Source organism: Geotrypetes seraphini, chromosome 1 (assembly GCF_902459505.1).
Source record: "Geotrypetes seraphini chromosome 1, aGeoSer1.1, whole genome shotgun sequence".
Classification (NCBI taxonomy): Eukaryota; Metazoa; Chordata; class Amphibia; order Gymnophiona; family Dermophiidae; genus Geotrypetes; species Geotrypetes seraphini.
This window is the reverse complement of record NC_047084.1, coordinates 254,218,368-254,235,854: the sequence shown is the minus strand read 5'-3', so window position 1 is coordinate 254,235,854 and position 17,487 is coordinate 254,218,368. Positions and strand designations below refer to the sequence as shown.

The window sequence follows — 17,487 nt, the reverse complement described above, 5'->3', positions numbered from 1 at the left end:
AGCACAACTATCTGGCAGACAGGTTGAGTCGCCTTCTTCAGCCGCATGAGTAGTTTCTTCATTCCCAGACTTTGCGTCAGGTGTTCTTCGGTGGGGGACTCCTCAGATAGATCTGTTTGCCTCCCCTCTCAACCACAAGTTACCTCGCTTTTGCTCAAGGGTCTATTCCCCGGATCGTCTGGAGGCCGATGCTTTCCTTCTGGATTGGTTGGGCAGGTTCCTTTATGCATTCCCTCCCTTTTCTTTGATTCTAAGGATGCTTGTGCATCTAAAGTTGGTGGGGGCCATGATGATTTTGATCGCTCCTCAGTGGCCTCGGCAGCCGTGGTTTTCCCTTCTTCTTCAACTGAGTGTCAGGGAACCTCTGCTTCTGCCTGTATTTCCTTCTCTGCTGTCTCAGAGTCGGGGTTCGCTGCTGCATCCCAATCTGCGGTCTCTGCACTTGACGGCTTGATTCCTTTCCACCTGACTCCTCCTTTTGAGTTATCCCAGTCGGTCAGGGATGTTCTGGAAGCTACTCTGAAGGCTTCTACGAGACAGTGTTATTCTCAGAAGTGGACCCGGTTCGCCACATGGTGTGCTTCGCATCGTGTGAATCCCGTATCTGCCTCTTTGCCTTCGGTTTTGGATTATTTGTTTTCGTTGTCACGATCTGGCCTCAAAACTACTTTTATTCGAGTCCATCTTAGTGCAATTGCTGCCTTTCATCAGCAGCTTGACGGGAAATCGCTCTCGGTTCATCCTTTGGTTTCTCGGTTTATGCGGGGTCTCTTGAATGTCCATCCTCCTCTCAAACCTCCCCCCGTAGTTTGGGATCTTAATGTGATTCTGGCTCAGTTGATGAAACCTCCCTTTGAGCCCATGGATACTGCCCATCTGAAGTTCCTGACTTGGAAGGTGATGTTCCTGATTGCTCTCACTTTTGCTCGCAGAGTCAGTGAGCTTCAGGCTCTGGTTGCAGATCCGCCTTTTACTGTTTTTCATCATGAAAAGGTGGTCCTGCGTACCCATCCTAAATTTTTGCCTAAGGTGGCTTCTGATTTCCACCTTAATCAATCTAGTGTCCTTCCAGTGTTTTTCCCTAAGCCGCATTCTCATCCTGGTGAGGTGGCGCTTCACACTCTTGACTGTAAGCGGGCGTTGGCTTTCTATCTCCGATGCACCCAGTCTCATCGGAAGGTCCCTCAACTTTTCTTGTCCTTTGATCCCAATCGGTTGGGCCATCCTGTTTCCAAACGCACCTTGTCCAACTTGTTGGCCGCTTGTATTTCCTTCTGCTACGCTCAGGCTGGTCTCTCGTTGCATGATCAGGTCACGGGGCATAAAGTCCGAGCGATGGCAGCTTCTGTCGCTTTCCTCAGGTCCACGCCAATTGAGGAGATCTGCAAGGCTGCCACTTGGTCTTCGGTTCATACCTTCACCTCTCACTACTATCTGGATACTTTGTCCAGGAGCAACGGCTGGTTTGGCCAGTTGGTTTTGCGTAATCTGTTTTCTTGAATTGCCAACTTCCCTCCGTCCCTTTTTGGTTAGCTTGGAGGTCACCCACATATAGAGAGTATGCTGCCTGCTTGTCCTGGGATAAAGCACAGTTACTTACCGTAACAGGTGTTATCCAGGGACAGCAGGCAGATATTCTCGCAACCCTCCCACTTCCCCGGGTTGGCTTCTTTGCTAGCTATCTGAACTGAAGACCACGAGGAGGGGATGCGCCCTCTAGTGGAGCAGGAAGGCACACACATGCGTTGTGCAGCATCAACAAACTTGAAGTCTTCAATCAAGTTTGCTTGAAAAGCTGTCTGCGACGGGGCTCCGTGGATGACGTCACCCACAAGTAGAGAATATCTGCCTGCTGTCCCTGGATAACACCTGTTACGGTAAGTAACTGTGCTGTGTGCACTTAGGTTTTTACTTGCTGAAATGCATTTTGGCTCATAGCATGGAAATTTGAACTGGGCTTATACAAGGTTGCACAAAATAATATTTTTGTCCACATAACCCATCCAAAAACTTTGGGGAGCATTGAATCTCATAGTGAGCTCTCTCCTACCCATCCCCAATCATTATGGTCCTTTTGGGGAGGGAAAGAACAATTTGTCCATAGCCCACTCTAAAGTTGGAAGGCAAGTTTTAGCTACCAGGTAGAGAATGACACAGGGATGGAAACTTACAAGTGCCCATGGGAAGTGGATGGGGACAGAGCCCATGGGGACGTGGCAGGGTGGGGACAAGGACATAGACAGAGCCCGCGGGGACAGTGACAAACTTTGTTCCCATGTCATTCTTTAAAATCTTGAAACTAGTATCAATATGTAAAAACTTAACACATCTTAGACATTTGACAACTGAATTCAGTGATTTAAAAAAACTGCAGAAGCTTCTTTTGGATTTCAATGAACTACTGTTAAATGACATTATTTGTGTCTTGCTTGCCATCTGCAATGTCCTTCCATCATGTACCCAGCTGCTCAAGCATCTTACTGTTAGTGCAACAGATTTGTCCATCGTTGCTGGCATCAAGGAACATTTCTAACATTTAATAGACACTTATTTTCCTGTTCATCCACTACATACTTAGGGACCAAGGAGTATGGCATTGTGGAAATAAATATACAATACAATTTGTGAAGAGAGATTTGATTAACTTGAGTATACCCTGCAGAATGGGAAAACCAAGTCAAAAACTACTTAGGCAGAACAATAGTTCTTCTACTGGAAAGAAGTTGCAAGAAATGTGATTTTCTTTGGAGACTGAATTTACAGCTCTGCCAGTATGGGTTATAATGCCCTGATTTAAAGAAATGGCTGTTAATTTTGGAGTCACTTAACAGTAGCTCCCATCTATGCTTCTATAGAAACTAGAAAGCTCATTGATGGTACCCTGCCATGAGGATCTCACTCTAGTGACTGACATGCAGTGTTCTCAAAAGTCCTTCAGAATGATAGTAATACAGCCTATAAAGCACCTTAATTGCAGTTCTTATGAGTAATCCTCTGTTTAGCACTTGAATTTGTCATTATTCTTTTATGTGACATTAGATGTTTCAGTGGCATGGCATATAGTTAGTATTCAGTTGCTTTACTGAGACGAGAGGCATTTGCTGATTTCTTTCAGCTGATCCTCACGTCTAATTTTGCCTTTTAAATGTGAAAAGTATAGCAACCACGAAAAAAAGAAGGGGAATAAATTACTGCCTTTGCATTTTTTTTTTGTGATTGAAGGTTTTAAACCTATTTTGTATATATGGATTTTCAGCCAGAGAATAAGCTGGAGAGAGTGTTTCAGTTTCAGCAGCTCTGCTAGCTTTCTCAGAGTTGTAATTGGCCTATATCTTAACTGTAGTGAGTTCACTTAAAATGGACAAATGCAAAGTAATGCATGTTGGGAAGAATAACCCAAATCACAGTTAGCAGATGCTAGGGTCCATCTTAGGGGGTTAGAGCCCAAGAAAGGGATCTGGGTGTCATTGTAGACAATATGATGAAACCTTCCACCCAATGTGCGGTGGCAGCCAAGAAAGCAAACAAAATGCTAGGAATTATTTAAAAAAGGGATGGTTAACAAGACTAAAGATATTATAATGCCTCTGTATCGCTCCATGGTTCGACCTCAGAGTATTGCGTTCAATTCTGGTCTCCTTATCTCAAGAAAGATATAGTGGCGCTAGAAAAGGTTCAAAGAAGAGCGACCAAGATGATAAAGGGGATGGAACTCCTCTCGTATGAGGAAAGACTAAAAAGATTAGGGCTCTTCAATTCAGCTTGGAAAAGAGACGGCTGAGGGGAGATATGATTGAAGTCTACAAAATCCTGAGTGGAATAGAACGGGTACAAGTGGATCGATTTTTCACTCCGTCAAAAATTACAAAGACTAGTGGACACTGCAGGGAAATACTGTACTTTTATTAGTAATAATAATTTATTCTTTATATACCGCTATACCAAAAAGTTTGAAGTGGTTTACAACAAGGAAGGTTAATACATACAGTGTGAATAGAAATAACATAAAAGGTAAAATAAGCAAATAAAATTGGAATAGATCAGTTAAAACATGAGATTTTTTGTAAAAACATGGAACGTATTAAGACGTCAACCTATCAAACAGATGGGTCTTTTTAAAACTAATAGGAGGAAATATTTTTTCACTCGGAGAATAGTTAAGCTCTGGAACGCGTTGCCAGAGGTTGTGGTAAAAGCTGATGGCGTAGCTGGTTTTAAAAAAGGTTTGGACAAATTCCTGGAGGAAAAGCCCATAGTCTATTATTAAGACATGGGGGAAGCCTCTGCTTGCCCTTGATCGATAGCATGGAATGTTGCTACTTTTTGGGTTTTGGCCAGGCACTAGTGACTTGGCTTGACCACTGTGAGAACAGGCTACTGGGCTTGATGGCCCATTGGTCTGCAGCAGTAAGGCTATTCATATATTATGTTCTTATTTCCTTTTTTTTTTTGCAATCATATTTATTAAATTTTCAAGAAAATACTATTTGCAATCAGGTTGCCTTCTCCTAGCAGCCATGCTCGATGATATGTCCCTGCGCTGGTGATGTCATGACATCTAAATACACTAATGTCATAGGGTGCCGATGTTGGTTGGCACAGATAGTAGCGGTGGCAATTATGCAAATGGCGCAGTAAAAACAAGGCAGCTGTTATTAGAACGCCTAGTGATGTCTATTGGTAGTAGGCTCATTTGAGCGGCACTGACCAAGATTTTATAAAGTGCGTTTATGTGTTTTTGAATGACACTCAGCGCCTCTTGCTTTGGTGCATACATTTTGGGCGCCATTTACAGAATCTTCCCTATATTGCTCATGTCCAGGTTATTCTGGCTGTACAGAAAGGCAGTAAATAATTCAAAGTAATTAAATAAATAAATACATGATACATGGATAGAATTTTATAACTTCTCTCTCCCCTCCTCCTTTTTATCAAGCATACGCTTTTTTTGCAATATTCCAAAATGTGGTTGGTTTATTGAACAATTTCATTTGCCATTTTTTAACATGCTGATTTCATTTTTAACATATTTCATTTGTTGATGTTCTTACAGCATGAAGCTTTCTCAAGAATTTCATTGTCTTCTGTGAATGGAATAACTTTAAAGAAATGTGGAGTGGTGGTGAGTATTTTTTGTCATTTGCAGATTTAGGGGAAATGTGCTTCTGTTGTTCATAGTCACTTGCAGTCTTATCAAATAATGAATTCAGTTCCTTTTTTAAAAATTAATTTCAAATGTAAACGATTTAGGCGACCATTTACAAAGCTGCAGTTTAAGAGGGCTTACCACGGGATGCGCTCAGGCATGCTGCGATAAGTTCCCAATCTGTGCACTCAAACCACACACTAAAAAATATTTTTATTTTTTCCCATGGAGGGGGTATGTCTGGGGATGGAGAGGGAAGCAGTTAAAGCAAAAGGAAACCAAAAGCCACGTCAGAGAAAGTACAAATATACAAGAAAGAGATAGATGAGATGTCAAGACAACCAGTAGACTCCAATCTGAGCACAAGATCTTTATTCAAAAAGTCCCAACAAAGATCCAAGTTTCAGCAGTATCCCACTGCCTTCATCAGGGGATAAGACACACTTAAAAGTACAAAGAATATATATCATGTAAATCAAACAGAATAAAAAAAATTTCACCAATATAAATAAAATCACATATATAAAATATTTAAAGGATTCAGAACCAAAAGGTTTACTGAAATAGAATACTGTAACCCTCTACTCTTATTTGAATTCTATAAACTCCTTCCATGTGTGAAATGAAGCATTATATCAAACAAACAGAGAAATAATCAGGATATATAATATCTGATATATCATTTGGGGCTCATAATCAAAACTTAAAACACATCTAAATACCTGCCCAAATCGGCACTTGGACAACTTAAAAGACAGGTCGTCCCAAGTGCTGATAATCAACTTTCTGGGACTTTGTATTCCTCTGAATGCTGCTATATGCCCAGAGTTGAAAGGGGCATAACTGGTGGAGTGGTTAGAGCGGGATGGGAGCCAACCTAGACTTAGTTGTCGTGCAGGGATAATCTAATGTTTTATTAGACATCCTGGACGAAACTTAAATGTTGTGAGTTAGAGATGATGTAAAAACAGGTATAAGTGCCAAAAAGGTATCTAAAGTGACCAGATAATCACTGCAGAGACAAAGTAAAGACCCCCACACATTCTCCCCGTGTTTACTGACTCCCTCACACCCCCACAAAGATCAGAATAAAAAAGTACATACCTGTCTTCAGAACATCAGCACCTGGTATAGGAAAACCTAGTAGAGCTTAAATAGCCTGGGGAGTGGTCTAGTGAACCATAGAAAGGAGGACCCAGGCCCATAAACCACTCTAACCATTACATTTATGGTTGAACATGTGCGCCCATCACCCCCAGAAACCCTATTCTAATACCATATAGGTTCCACCTACAACCATAAGGGCTATTGGGGTTGTAGACAGGTGTGTTTTGTGGGGGGTTCACCATAACCTATGAGGGAGTTGTGATAAGATGTTTATGTGGCACCCTTTTTATGAAGTTCACAGCTCTCCACTGCTCTGTTGCCATATCTGAGTGGCCAGCCCATTACAAGATTGGCCCCTCCCACCTCCAAATGGTCTTGTTCTGGGCGTTTGGGACTTGGATGAAATTTTGGTCGAACAATAGCCTGGATGTTTAGATAGACAATTTTCAAAAAAATAATTATTCTAGACAAATTTTTTGAAAATGGGCATTTTCCCACTGCTGACTTTGGGCGTTTAGCACCATACATCCAAATCGGACTTAAATGTATATTTTGATTATGCCCCTCCACGTATCTCATATAGGATTGTTGATACAATATTTGATTTACCCTATGTTTGTTTGATATAATGCTTCCATTTTACACATGGAAGGAGTTTATAGAATTCAAATAAGAGCAGAGGGTTACAGTACTCTATTTATTTTGGTGAACCTTTTGATCCAAATCCTTTAAATATTTGTGCTCAGAATGGAATCTACTGGTTGTCTTGACATCTCATATGCCTCTTTCTTGCATGGGGGGGGGTGGAAAGGGAACATTTCTGTGATAATCAGTTACTGTGCGCTAATTGATTAGTGCAGGATTAACATGCGAGCCCTCTCTGCCTGCAAAACAGATGTCTGTAAATGCTCACACTCTAATTTAGCTATTATTTTTTATAGTGAATGCATGCTAAAGACAACATTAGCACATGACCATTAATAGGAAATGAAAAATCAGCCATTTTCCAGCTGTGGTAAAAATGACTTTAGTATGCAGGACATACAAGGGCGCACTAAGACTGCTTTCTACTGCAACTTAGTAATAGAAGCCCTAAAATTGTTGTTTTTTAACTGCTGCAACAACAGGGATGCAAAGTCTTCTTGAAATATTCTCAGTGAACATCTTAATTCATTCCCTATAATACTGTAGTTCCTTATATCAAAGAATAACACAAAAGGAACTAAAACATCTACAAATTAGCCAAAATACAGCCATAACACTTAGAAACATAATGGCAGATAAAGGCCAAATGGCCCATTCATTCTGCCCATCCGCAGTAACCATTCTCACTTCTCTTTAAGAGATGCCACGTGCCTATCCCAGGCTTTCTTGAAATCAGACACAGTATGTCTCCACCATCTCTACCAAGAGACTGTTCCATACATCTACCACCCTTTCTGTAAAAAAGTATTTCAGCCCCTTGGGCTGCCCAACCACTGATATTCAGTGGCACTTAACTGGACAGTGCCATTGAATATTGGCTCTAGCTGGCTTCCCCCAAAAACTGTATCATAAAGAGATGGGATTTCTTTGGATTATAACATTTTTTTAATTACACACAAGTGTAACAGCTTATATATATCTATATCTATATATATCAATGCAATACAGATGACATCCTGCTCAAGCCGTCAATACAGCACCCTAATTTTAAGAGAATTCTCCCAAGTAATAAGTTCACTAGGAGGTTGAAGTATCATTTGGAGACAACAAGCTCAGTATATAAATCCTCTTATAACATTTATGTTATTTCAGGCCCTATTCTGAATGGGTCAAATGCCATATTTTCATTTAAGTCAAACCTTCGTTCTACCCTTAAATGTAAACTTTATTTATATCTAACTAGAGTTTTATAAGTTTATTTTCATATCAAAAGACAAAGGACACCAACCTCAAATTTGAAAAAGAGGGGAAAAATATATAAGAAGAATCAGCAACACTTATCTAAATGGCTGTTTGCCAGTTCCAACATTGGTGAGTATTTCAATAAACACCTGATGCTCTACTTTGTGCTCTGAATGCACTTCTGCAGCAGGAGCGCGTTCAGAGCACAACTATGAGGTCCAGCAACAGTTATATTATCCCCTGAGGAAGGCTTGTCCTGGCTGAAACGCTCTTGACAAAGTAGAGCATCGGGTGTTTATTGAAAAACTCACCAATGTTGGAACTAGCGAACAGCCATTTAGATAAGTTTTACTGTTTCTTCTTATATATATATTTTTTCCTCTTTTTTCAAATTTGAGGTTGTTATCCTTTGACTTTTGATAATAAAAATAGTAAAATAGGGTAACATACATTAAAACATACAGGACCTACTGGAACGATAGGATTAAGGTAAAGAAGTACATTATAAAATAGGAAAGAGAGACACTCATTGGAAGTGTCCTCTTCCCCCCCCTAATTACCTGTACAGTTCTTATGTAGTCTTGTACATGGATTTCATTACATTAGCTCAGCTCTTAGCACTTAGCAACCAATGGCTATATCTAAGCATTTCATAGGGTCTTTTTGTCACTAATCTTTCTCTTCAGCATTTTCTTGCAAGTCACAGTCCAGCCCTTACCTACTTCCTCATTACAGGTCTCCCTATCACATAACCCTAGGCTTCATACTTGCAAAGCTTTAGTTTCTGGCCAGTTCAAACCAGTATATTTTAAGTTCCTGTTTCTACCTAGCTAAGTTTCCTCTCTGTCCATCTGGTATACCTTTGATAACTAATAAGGCATCTCAAAAATGGGAGGAGTAAGAGTCTAGTTCTTTGCTTCATCTTAAAATAGTAGATGTTTCCATGGCACTGTCTTCAACAGAAAGGCAACTTTTCCAACATGCACATGTCAGTTATCAAATGATCAGATAAGTCCTTCTTTGGCCCCAGCTTCCAATCTCATGTGTTTCTTCATACCATCACCATGGTAACACGCTTCCTCAGTCCTGCAAAGGTCCATACGAACTGTTGCTAAGAAGAAATGTACCTAACTTCTCCTTTCTTTTATTAGGATAAAGTCTTATTTCTTTTAAAGTTTTTCTTTTAGAGTTTTATTAGAACCATATTAAAACCAAATTAAGCTACTCTCTACAGTGCCTAAGCCTACCATGCAACACACGTAACTTGGAGACACTACCATGTGTCTCTGTTTTTAGCTCACGTGTATGCCCCACCACACTGCAGTTACATGCTATAGCACTTACCCACTCCTTTATAGACTAGCGTATAGTGCACATATAGTTACACATAGTACAGTCTCCTATAATATTGGTTGCCAAGCGTGTGTACCTTTTCAACAAAATATTCATATTAGGCAGAGTAGATCAGAAAACTGATGGGTTCAGGCACATAAATCACTTAATGAGGAGTATAGATTGAGGGACTGCTTTTGTCTATTTTTTTTCCACAGAATAGGGTTATTCTATAGAGTAGACAAACATTTACATGCCAATTACATATGCAAATGTTCAGAATACTAGTATTTTCTCCCATATGTGTGCACACATACATACATGCCAGATACAATGTTCCCCCGCGAATTGTGGACTTGTTTATTCGCGATCTGACTGTCTCATCCTGTAGTAAAGTAGGACTACACCAATCAGGAGCTGCGGGTCAAAGCAGCTCCTGATTGGTGTAGCCCGCCTTTACTACAAGAAGAGGCGGACGGAGCAGACCACGGGTGATTTTCTTCACTGCTGGCGCTCCAGCTGCCCTCTCCTGCCTCCCCTGCCTTTTCACAGGCGAAAAACCGCAATCGTGTTTTTTGAAATTCATGGGGGTTCCTAGAATGGAACCCCCGTGAATTTCGGGGAGTACCGTATATGCATAAAAACACGCCCGTCTTACATAGTTGGTATTTGACCAGTGGGAATGCACATGGATGGACTCTGGGTATGGCACACATTTATGCATGTAGCTTATAGAATACTGTAAGTCAGTGGTCTCAAACTCAAACCCTTTGCAGGGCCACATTTTGGATTTGTAGGTACTTGGAAGGCCTCAGAACAAAATAGTTAATGTCTTATTAAAGAAATGACAATTTTGTATGAGGTAAAACTCTTTATAGTTTATAAATCTTTCCTTTTGGCTAAGTCTTAATAATAATATTGTCATTTATAGCTAAAGAAACATATGATTAAGAAACTGTTTTATTTTACTTTTGTGATTATGATAAACATACCAAGAGTCTCAAAATAGTACCTGGTGGGCCGCAGGTGGCCTCCAGGCTACGAGTTTGAGACCACTGCTGTAAATTATGTGGTTGGCCTAAGAATTCGTGTCTTACCTGGTTATGGTGATATTTTATACAGGAAAATAGGAGCAGGCATCTATATATAGATGCACTGTTATAGAATTATCCCTATAATGTGGTATCCAGTGAAATGTTTGTAAGCATTTTTGTTAGACTTCAGCTATTCGTCATTCTCAAACTGGCCCCATTAAATGTTAAAATCGTGCAGCATAGGGATCAAAGACAATCAGCATTAAACAGTGAGATTATCGTGACGTGGTCTTGCTGTGCTCCAAGTTGTAAATTAATAGAAATCCTATAATTATAGCAATTTTCTGTGTTTTGCAATAGCTAAGGATGTAATTGACTTCCTGTTTAAAATCTGTACAGTATATGTAAGGCTTGTAAATCTGACTCAAGACAGAAGTTTGTTGGCCAATATTCAAAGTGCTTTAAGTAAGCTGGAGAGGCTCCTGCCTGCATAAGTCGCCTGGAGCCACCAAATCACCATGCTTAACTGGGCAATGCTGTTGAATATTATATTTAAACCCCCCCCCCCAAAAAAAAAAAGTAAAAACGTGGGTATGTCAGGGGTGGTATAGAGTCAGCATTGGGGAGAAATTAGCAGTTATGTGGGTGCCAGTAATGTTCAGTGCTGAGACCTGCATAGCTAAGTAGCTGAAATTAGGACAGCTCAAAAGCTGTCCTGTCCTAAATTTGGCCGTTTAGCAACGCAGATGCTGGTAGTGAATGTCAAAAAAACAGAAACTGCAGTGATGATGTACAGGACGCCAAGACTTTAGTAAGCAATCATAAAAATTCATAAAAAACATAAAACAGTTTGTATCCAAAAGGACTGATAAGACTGGATCCAACACCCAGAAGGTTCCAGGGCATCCCAAACCCACAAGAATGACCGGGATGTGGGTAAAAGTAAAAAAACTCACATTAACAGAGAGAGGTTAGCTGTCAAACCGGACCTTGGGTTACAATTTCCCAGGGGAAGGGAAAGAGCAACAACAGGGTCCCTGGAGATTAATGACCATACTAAATACAGAGGAAGCATCTGTGAGGAAAAACAAGCCTTATCAGAGTGTGCCCCTCTACACAGAGAGGAGAGAGAGAGAGGAACCCAAACCCAGAGGGAGGACTTGGAGAAAAGCTCCAGCCTTCAGGAAAACGCAGACATAGAAATGCTGGATGCTGCTGAGAGTCATGGGGAGTCCTCATTAGAACAGCTCCAGCCTATGGAAGTTACTCCCTAGTGGGCAAGTAATCCCCAGAATGGGGTTGGAGAGGTAAGTAGGTATTGAGGTGCTGCTGGCCAAACAAAAAGGTTGGGAACTACAGAAACTGTAAATGCTTTTCTTCCTACTTTAAAAGTGAACTGGCTTCTGTTTGGATACTTTATCATGCAGAATCTTTAGAAGATTTTAATCCGATGTATGCATTTGTATTGTATCTATTGCATGATTTGTACTGAGATTGATTGTTGTAAACCGCCTAGAACTCTTAGGTATGGCGGTATATAAAAATAAATTATTATTATTATTACTGTGAAGGCTTACTGTGGCTGTTACCTAGAGTGGGGGATGAGATAGAAGCACTGATATCCCTGCAGGATAGGCTGAGGGGAAATGTTCCAGCTGTGTGATTACTGCTATCTCAGTTTGCTCTAACCTGAATCCTTATCTGATAAAGCCATGAAGGACTAGTGCTGTGCAGTGCAGTGCACAAAGCCTAAGAAGGAGTTAGGCAATGAAGCTTTTGTTTGTTTTGAATGAAAAGCACTAATGCCTGTCCCAGGAAGAGACCTGAGAGAGGGATTGGTAAAGTTTGCCCTAGAGACAAGGTTTTTTTTTCTTTTCTTTTACAAACTGTTTGAGTTTCAAAGTGATTATTTTGTCCTGTTTGAAGCTGAAGATGATTATTTTGAATTGTAAATGATTGCGGGCACTCCCCAGAGCACTGTTTGTGGTCAAGTTCTGTTTTTTTGTGGCAAGAGAAATAAAGAAATTGCTGAATTTAAGCCTTGGACCATTCTGACTATTATTTGGAGGCTCATGGGAATGAGTAACTACGTGTCCGTCCAGCCGTCCAGAAGTGTGCGCAGTGGCTGGCGGCACAATCTATAGTGATGGTTGGCTGGGGGGTTGGGGGAATTTGCTCTTTCAGAGTGTCGTTAGAGAGGAAGGGATACTGGAAGGGGACCTGCTGTTTTTTTAGGGGGGGGGAGGAATTTTAAAGTTTTGTCCCGGTGGCCAGAACAACCAAAATTAGCACTTGATTTTCAATGCCGGTGCCCGCACATGGCGTGGCACTGAATATATAGAGCTAAGCCCGTCTCCTCCTCTGCCAACTCCAGACTCTGTCCTTTCTGTCTTGCTGCTCTTTATGCTTGGAACAAACTGCCTGAATCCCTACGATAAGCTCCGTCTCTGGCAGTGTTCAAGTTAAAAGCTCACCTCTTTGAGACTGCTTTCAACTCCTAACTCTTCTCACTTTGGGTTCTGCATCCCCAACCTTATTTGTCATGTCTGTCTTTCCAAGTTAGATTGTAAGCTCTTCTGAGCAGGGACCATCTTTTTAATATCAAAATGTACAGCGCTGCGTATGCCCTACAGTGTTAAATAGTAGTAGTAGTAATTTAGGTGGCGACGATTTACGTTTCAAAAAAAAATATGCTGACTACTGGCAGCTGAGTTACCCACTTGGTATCCAGAGTCTGCATTTCACATCAACTGCTGTCCGATTTTCCTTAAAAGAGGAATTGGTGCTGCACTTTCAAATGACATCTTTCAAACAAGCTACAATGTTTTGAATGTCTAATGAAAGCAAAGATTTATATTCCCCCCTCCCCCCGACCCAGCAGTTTACTTCTTATCTTTTAGATTTCCAGTTCAGTAGGCTGTGGGCATCATGCATCTGCTGTCTAGATTTTTCATCCATCTTACTATCCCTTTCTTAACTCATCCCAGCCATTGTAGTGACAGTCCTCAGCCAGGAACCCCCATCTGCAGCCTCCTCTGGAGGATTTGGCTAAGTCTATACAAGATTTCCCTCTGACTTGAGTCAAACTAGTGCTAAAGTAACTACATAGAATAGTTAGAACACATCACACACACGGCTATTTTCCCTAAGTTTAGTGTACGGGGATGTCAGAGCAGTGTAGAAGATGGGTGTTTTCTTCCACATCTGTTTGGAGTGTTGTGAATTTCTGGGTTCTGAGACAAGATCGTGCACATTATTTATTTTCCAATTCACATTTTGCCATTTCAAGATCGTGCACATTATTTATTTTCCAATTCACATTTTGCCATTTCTAGCCGTTCTGTGCAGTTGGATGAACACGTTTCTCCCCAGTAGAGTCAAAGAAAGTTGTCTCTAATCTACTTCTAGCTGCTGGTTTTACAATTGTGTGTAATTGCAAGGCTACTTGTTATATAGAATGGTGGTGTCGACAGGATAAAGAAGTGGTCTTTATTGAGAAATTATATTATATGGTCAAGGAGAAGACATTCAAGTATGTCTGTCTGGAGAGCTTTTGTAGATTTCTACAGGAGGGTCTTGTTTTTTTTTTGAAAATATTTTTATTGAATGAACCATTCACAAGAGGAACAATCAGCAACCAAGTCAAAAGAGAAGAACAGCATAGATACAATAATCAGGTATACAGTACTGCTAGGCCAGAGATTAGGCATTCAAACATAGCCTTCTCGTGAAAGGTCACATTTTTCACGTTTGAAACAGAACAACAGGAAAACAAACCTCCCTCCCTCCCCCCGCCCCAGTTCCCCCCACCCCCCTCCCCTTGCATCCCAAGGAACCGACCCAACTTAGAACGAGTCCCAACACGCCACATAGGCCACTGACTGCCAGCTAGTGGCATCCTTCTTACGTTGCCTCTCCCAAACCGCCATCTGGGACATACTAGCTCTCCATTGTTGAAACGTAGGGCACACACTACCCACCCAGTGCTGCAGAATTAACTTCTTAACGAGCCCAAGGGCCACCAGCACAAAGCGTTGCAAAGGCGCAGACACACCAGCCTCAGTTAGGGGATCCGTGACACCAAGCAGCAGAGTCCTGTACGACCATTCCAGGGAACACCCCAAAACATCCTCCACCTCTTGAAGTGCACGTACCCACAGCGGTCCCACCAAAGAGCATTCCAAAAAATGATGCACTAGCGTCCCCTTGAGAGCAGGACACCGGGTACAAAAGGCATCAGGCCACAGGCCCATAGTGTATCCAACGCAGCGGGTTACGTACGCCCTATGCACGATCTTAAGATGAATCTCATGCAGAGCAACGTTAGGGGTCGCCCCCGCACCATCCGCAAAGCATTGGGACAACTCAGCAACCGTAACCTCTTCACCCAGCTCAGAGCTCCAGCTAGCCGCCATTCGGGACAGAAAAACCTCAGCAGGCCTCCAATCTCTCCCCAGTTTGTACCAAGCCGAGAGCGAGTTAAATTCAAGGGAGAGGGAGAGAAAAGCCCTATCCAGCGGGGAAAAGGAGGGCAACTCCCCGGACGGCAGCCGAAGCGAAGAACAGTAACTACGAAGTTGGAGATAGAACAGTACGGACCCTGCATTCCACGCCCAATGTTCCTGACATGCAAAAAAATCCGGCAGTCGCCCCGAGCCCAGCTCCACAAGCTGGCCAACAAATCGGCACCCGGATCTGCTAGCCCGCACAAAGAAGCCATGTGTACCCGCAGGGAAAGCAGGATTAGCCACAAACTCCAAGAAAGGGGAGGGGCCCGACGAACCCCCCACTTCTCTGCGCCACCAACCCCAAGCGGTCCGCAAAGGTCGCAACAAGGAAGCACAAGTGCCAGCCCCGGGTCTCAAGAGATTGAACACTGATACCGGGTCCGCCAACATGGACCAAAATCCCCGCGGGGCAAACTTAGTCTCACCCGTATAGATTTCGTGCACCCAACGAAGCAAAGCCGCCACGTTATAAAGACGAAGATCCGGGAGATTTACCCCTCCCTGAGACCGCTCTCTAATAAGCTTTGGGTAACCAATTCGCGCCCGTTTAGAGCGCCATATGAAAGAGGAAACAATGCCTTTATATTTCCTAAGATCTCTACATGTGACCCACAGAGGCACCATCTGCAGAGGATAGAGCAACTTTGGCAAGAGGACCATCTTAAAAAGAGCAACGCGACCGAGAAAAGAAATCGGAAAGTCCATCCACCGCTTGCAAAGCGCTCCAACCGCATCTAGTTTGTCTAGTACATTTTTTCTATATACCACCCGCGGGTCCGCATGCAAAAACACTCCCAGGTATTTAAGCGTGCCCCCAGACCATTTTAACGGGAAAGAAGGGTCATGATGAGCCACACAGTGCGAGTGGACCGCCAGAGCTTCCGACTTTTCAAAATTAATACTCAGACCGGAAAACATGCCAAATTGTTGGATAATTTGAATTAGTGCAGGCACTCCCGTAATAACATCCCCCAAAAATATAAGCATATCATCAGCAAACAAATTGATTTTAAATTCTTGCGTCCCCAGATGTATACCCCGCAGAGTTGTAGTTTGCCTGATCCTAATCGCTAGAGGTTCAAGGGCCAATACGAACAGCATAGGAGAGAGCGGACATCCCTGACGCGTGCCTCGAGATAAGGAAAAGGAGGAGGTGAGCGCCCCATTCACCAAGATCTGTGCAGTCGGCTGCTCATATAGGGAACGAACCCCGGCCAGAAAGCTCCCCAAGATACCCATCTGTGGTAAAATCCAGAATAGATAATCCCAGAGAACTTTATCAAATGCCTTTTCCGCATCCAGGCTTACAATAAGGGCATTCTCCTGACCCTGGTGTCTCCGTAGCATCGCCGGGTTTTGAAGCACAGATAGGGCTCGCAAAACATTAGCAGACGAATACCGCCCTGGGACAAACCCGGCCTGGTCCGGGTGAACCAGACCGGGCAAGACCTTGCCAAGTCGTGCAGCCATAATGGCCGCGAAGAGCTTAATATCCTGATTTAACAGGGATATAGGCCGATAGGACCCCAGCTGATCTTCCGCCCTTCCAGGCTTCGGTAATACAACAATATGAGCATGAGTGAGCCGATGCGGAGACAAACCCCCCTCACACATGGCCTGACATAAAGCCTGAAAGGGACCAATAATCTTCTCCCCTAGCAATTTGTAATATTCGGGGCCCAGCCCATCCGGGCCAGGAGCTTTCGCAAGCTTTAAAGCCCGTATAGCTCTCTGGATCTCAATGCCCTGCACTGGAGCATTAAGTGCATCTCTCTGGGCCTGGGACAGCTCGGGAAGGGGAAGGTCGCGAAAAAACTCTGCTCTCTGCTCAGTGTCACAGCTCCCCCGATCATACAGTGCCTGATAAAACTGTACAAAGCTCTGTTGAATAGCCTCGGGCGAAGTTGCCTCAGAGCCATCAGGAGCCCAGATTTTGGAGATATGTTGCCTACGGGCCCTGTGATTAACCAAGGAGGCCAACAACTTCCCCGCCTTGTTGCCCCACCTATGCAAACGATATTTATACATCTGAATATCCCTTAGGGCCCTCTGCGCCAGCAAATCATTAATTTGACGTCGCAGCTCCGTGTATCGATTCTTGAGGGCTATGGAACTCTTTCTATGCAGCTCCCCCCGCACCTGACCCAGCTGACGGGACAGATCCAGCAGTGTCTTATCCTGTACCTTCCGCTTATGGGAGGTGTAAGCTATGATTTTACCCCTTAAAACAGCTTTACTAGCCTCCCAGTATACCACCTCGGAAACATCACAAGAGGGGTTATCGGCTAGATAAGAATCCCATTGTTTTACCAAGAAAGTGCGGAAATCTTTATCCTCATACAAAGTGGGATTCATTCTCCAGCCCGACAAGGTCCTCTGGGGCGCCTGGCGATCAAGAAGCTCCATCCAGACCATGTGATGATCGGAAAGTACTCCATCCTCAATCATCACTCTCCGGACTCCTGACAGAAGG

At 42.8% G+C, this 17,487-nt stretch overlaps 1 protein-coding gene across 8 annotated transcripts in view; it reads left to right on the top strand.

Annotated features, from left to right (window-relative positions):
• EVC2 (EvC ciliary complex subunit 2) overlaps positions 1-17,487 on the top strand; it is a 235,272-nt gene that overhangs the window by 14,985 nt on the left and 202,800 nt on the right. For all 8 annotated transcript variants that reach the window (XM_033949419.1, XM_033949454.1, XM_033949436.1 and 5 more), the window contains exon 3: positions 5,054-5,122. In XM_033949419.1, the coding sequence (XP_033805310.1) occupies positions 5,054-5,122 (69 nt within the window). The remainder of the gene's footprint in view (positions 1-5,053; positions 5,123-17,487) is intronic.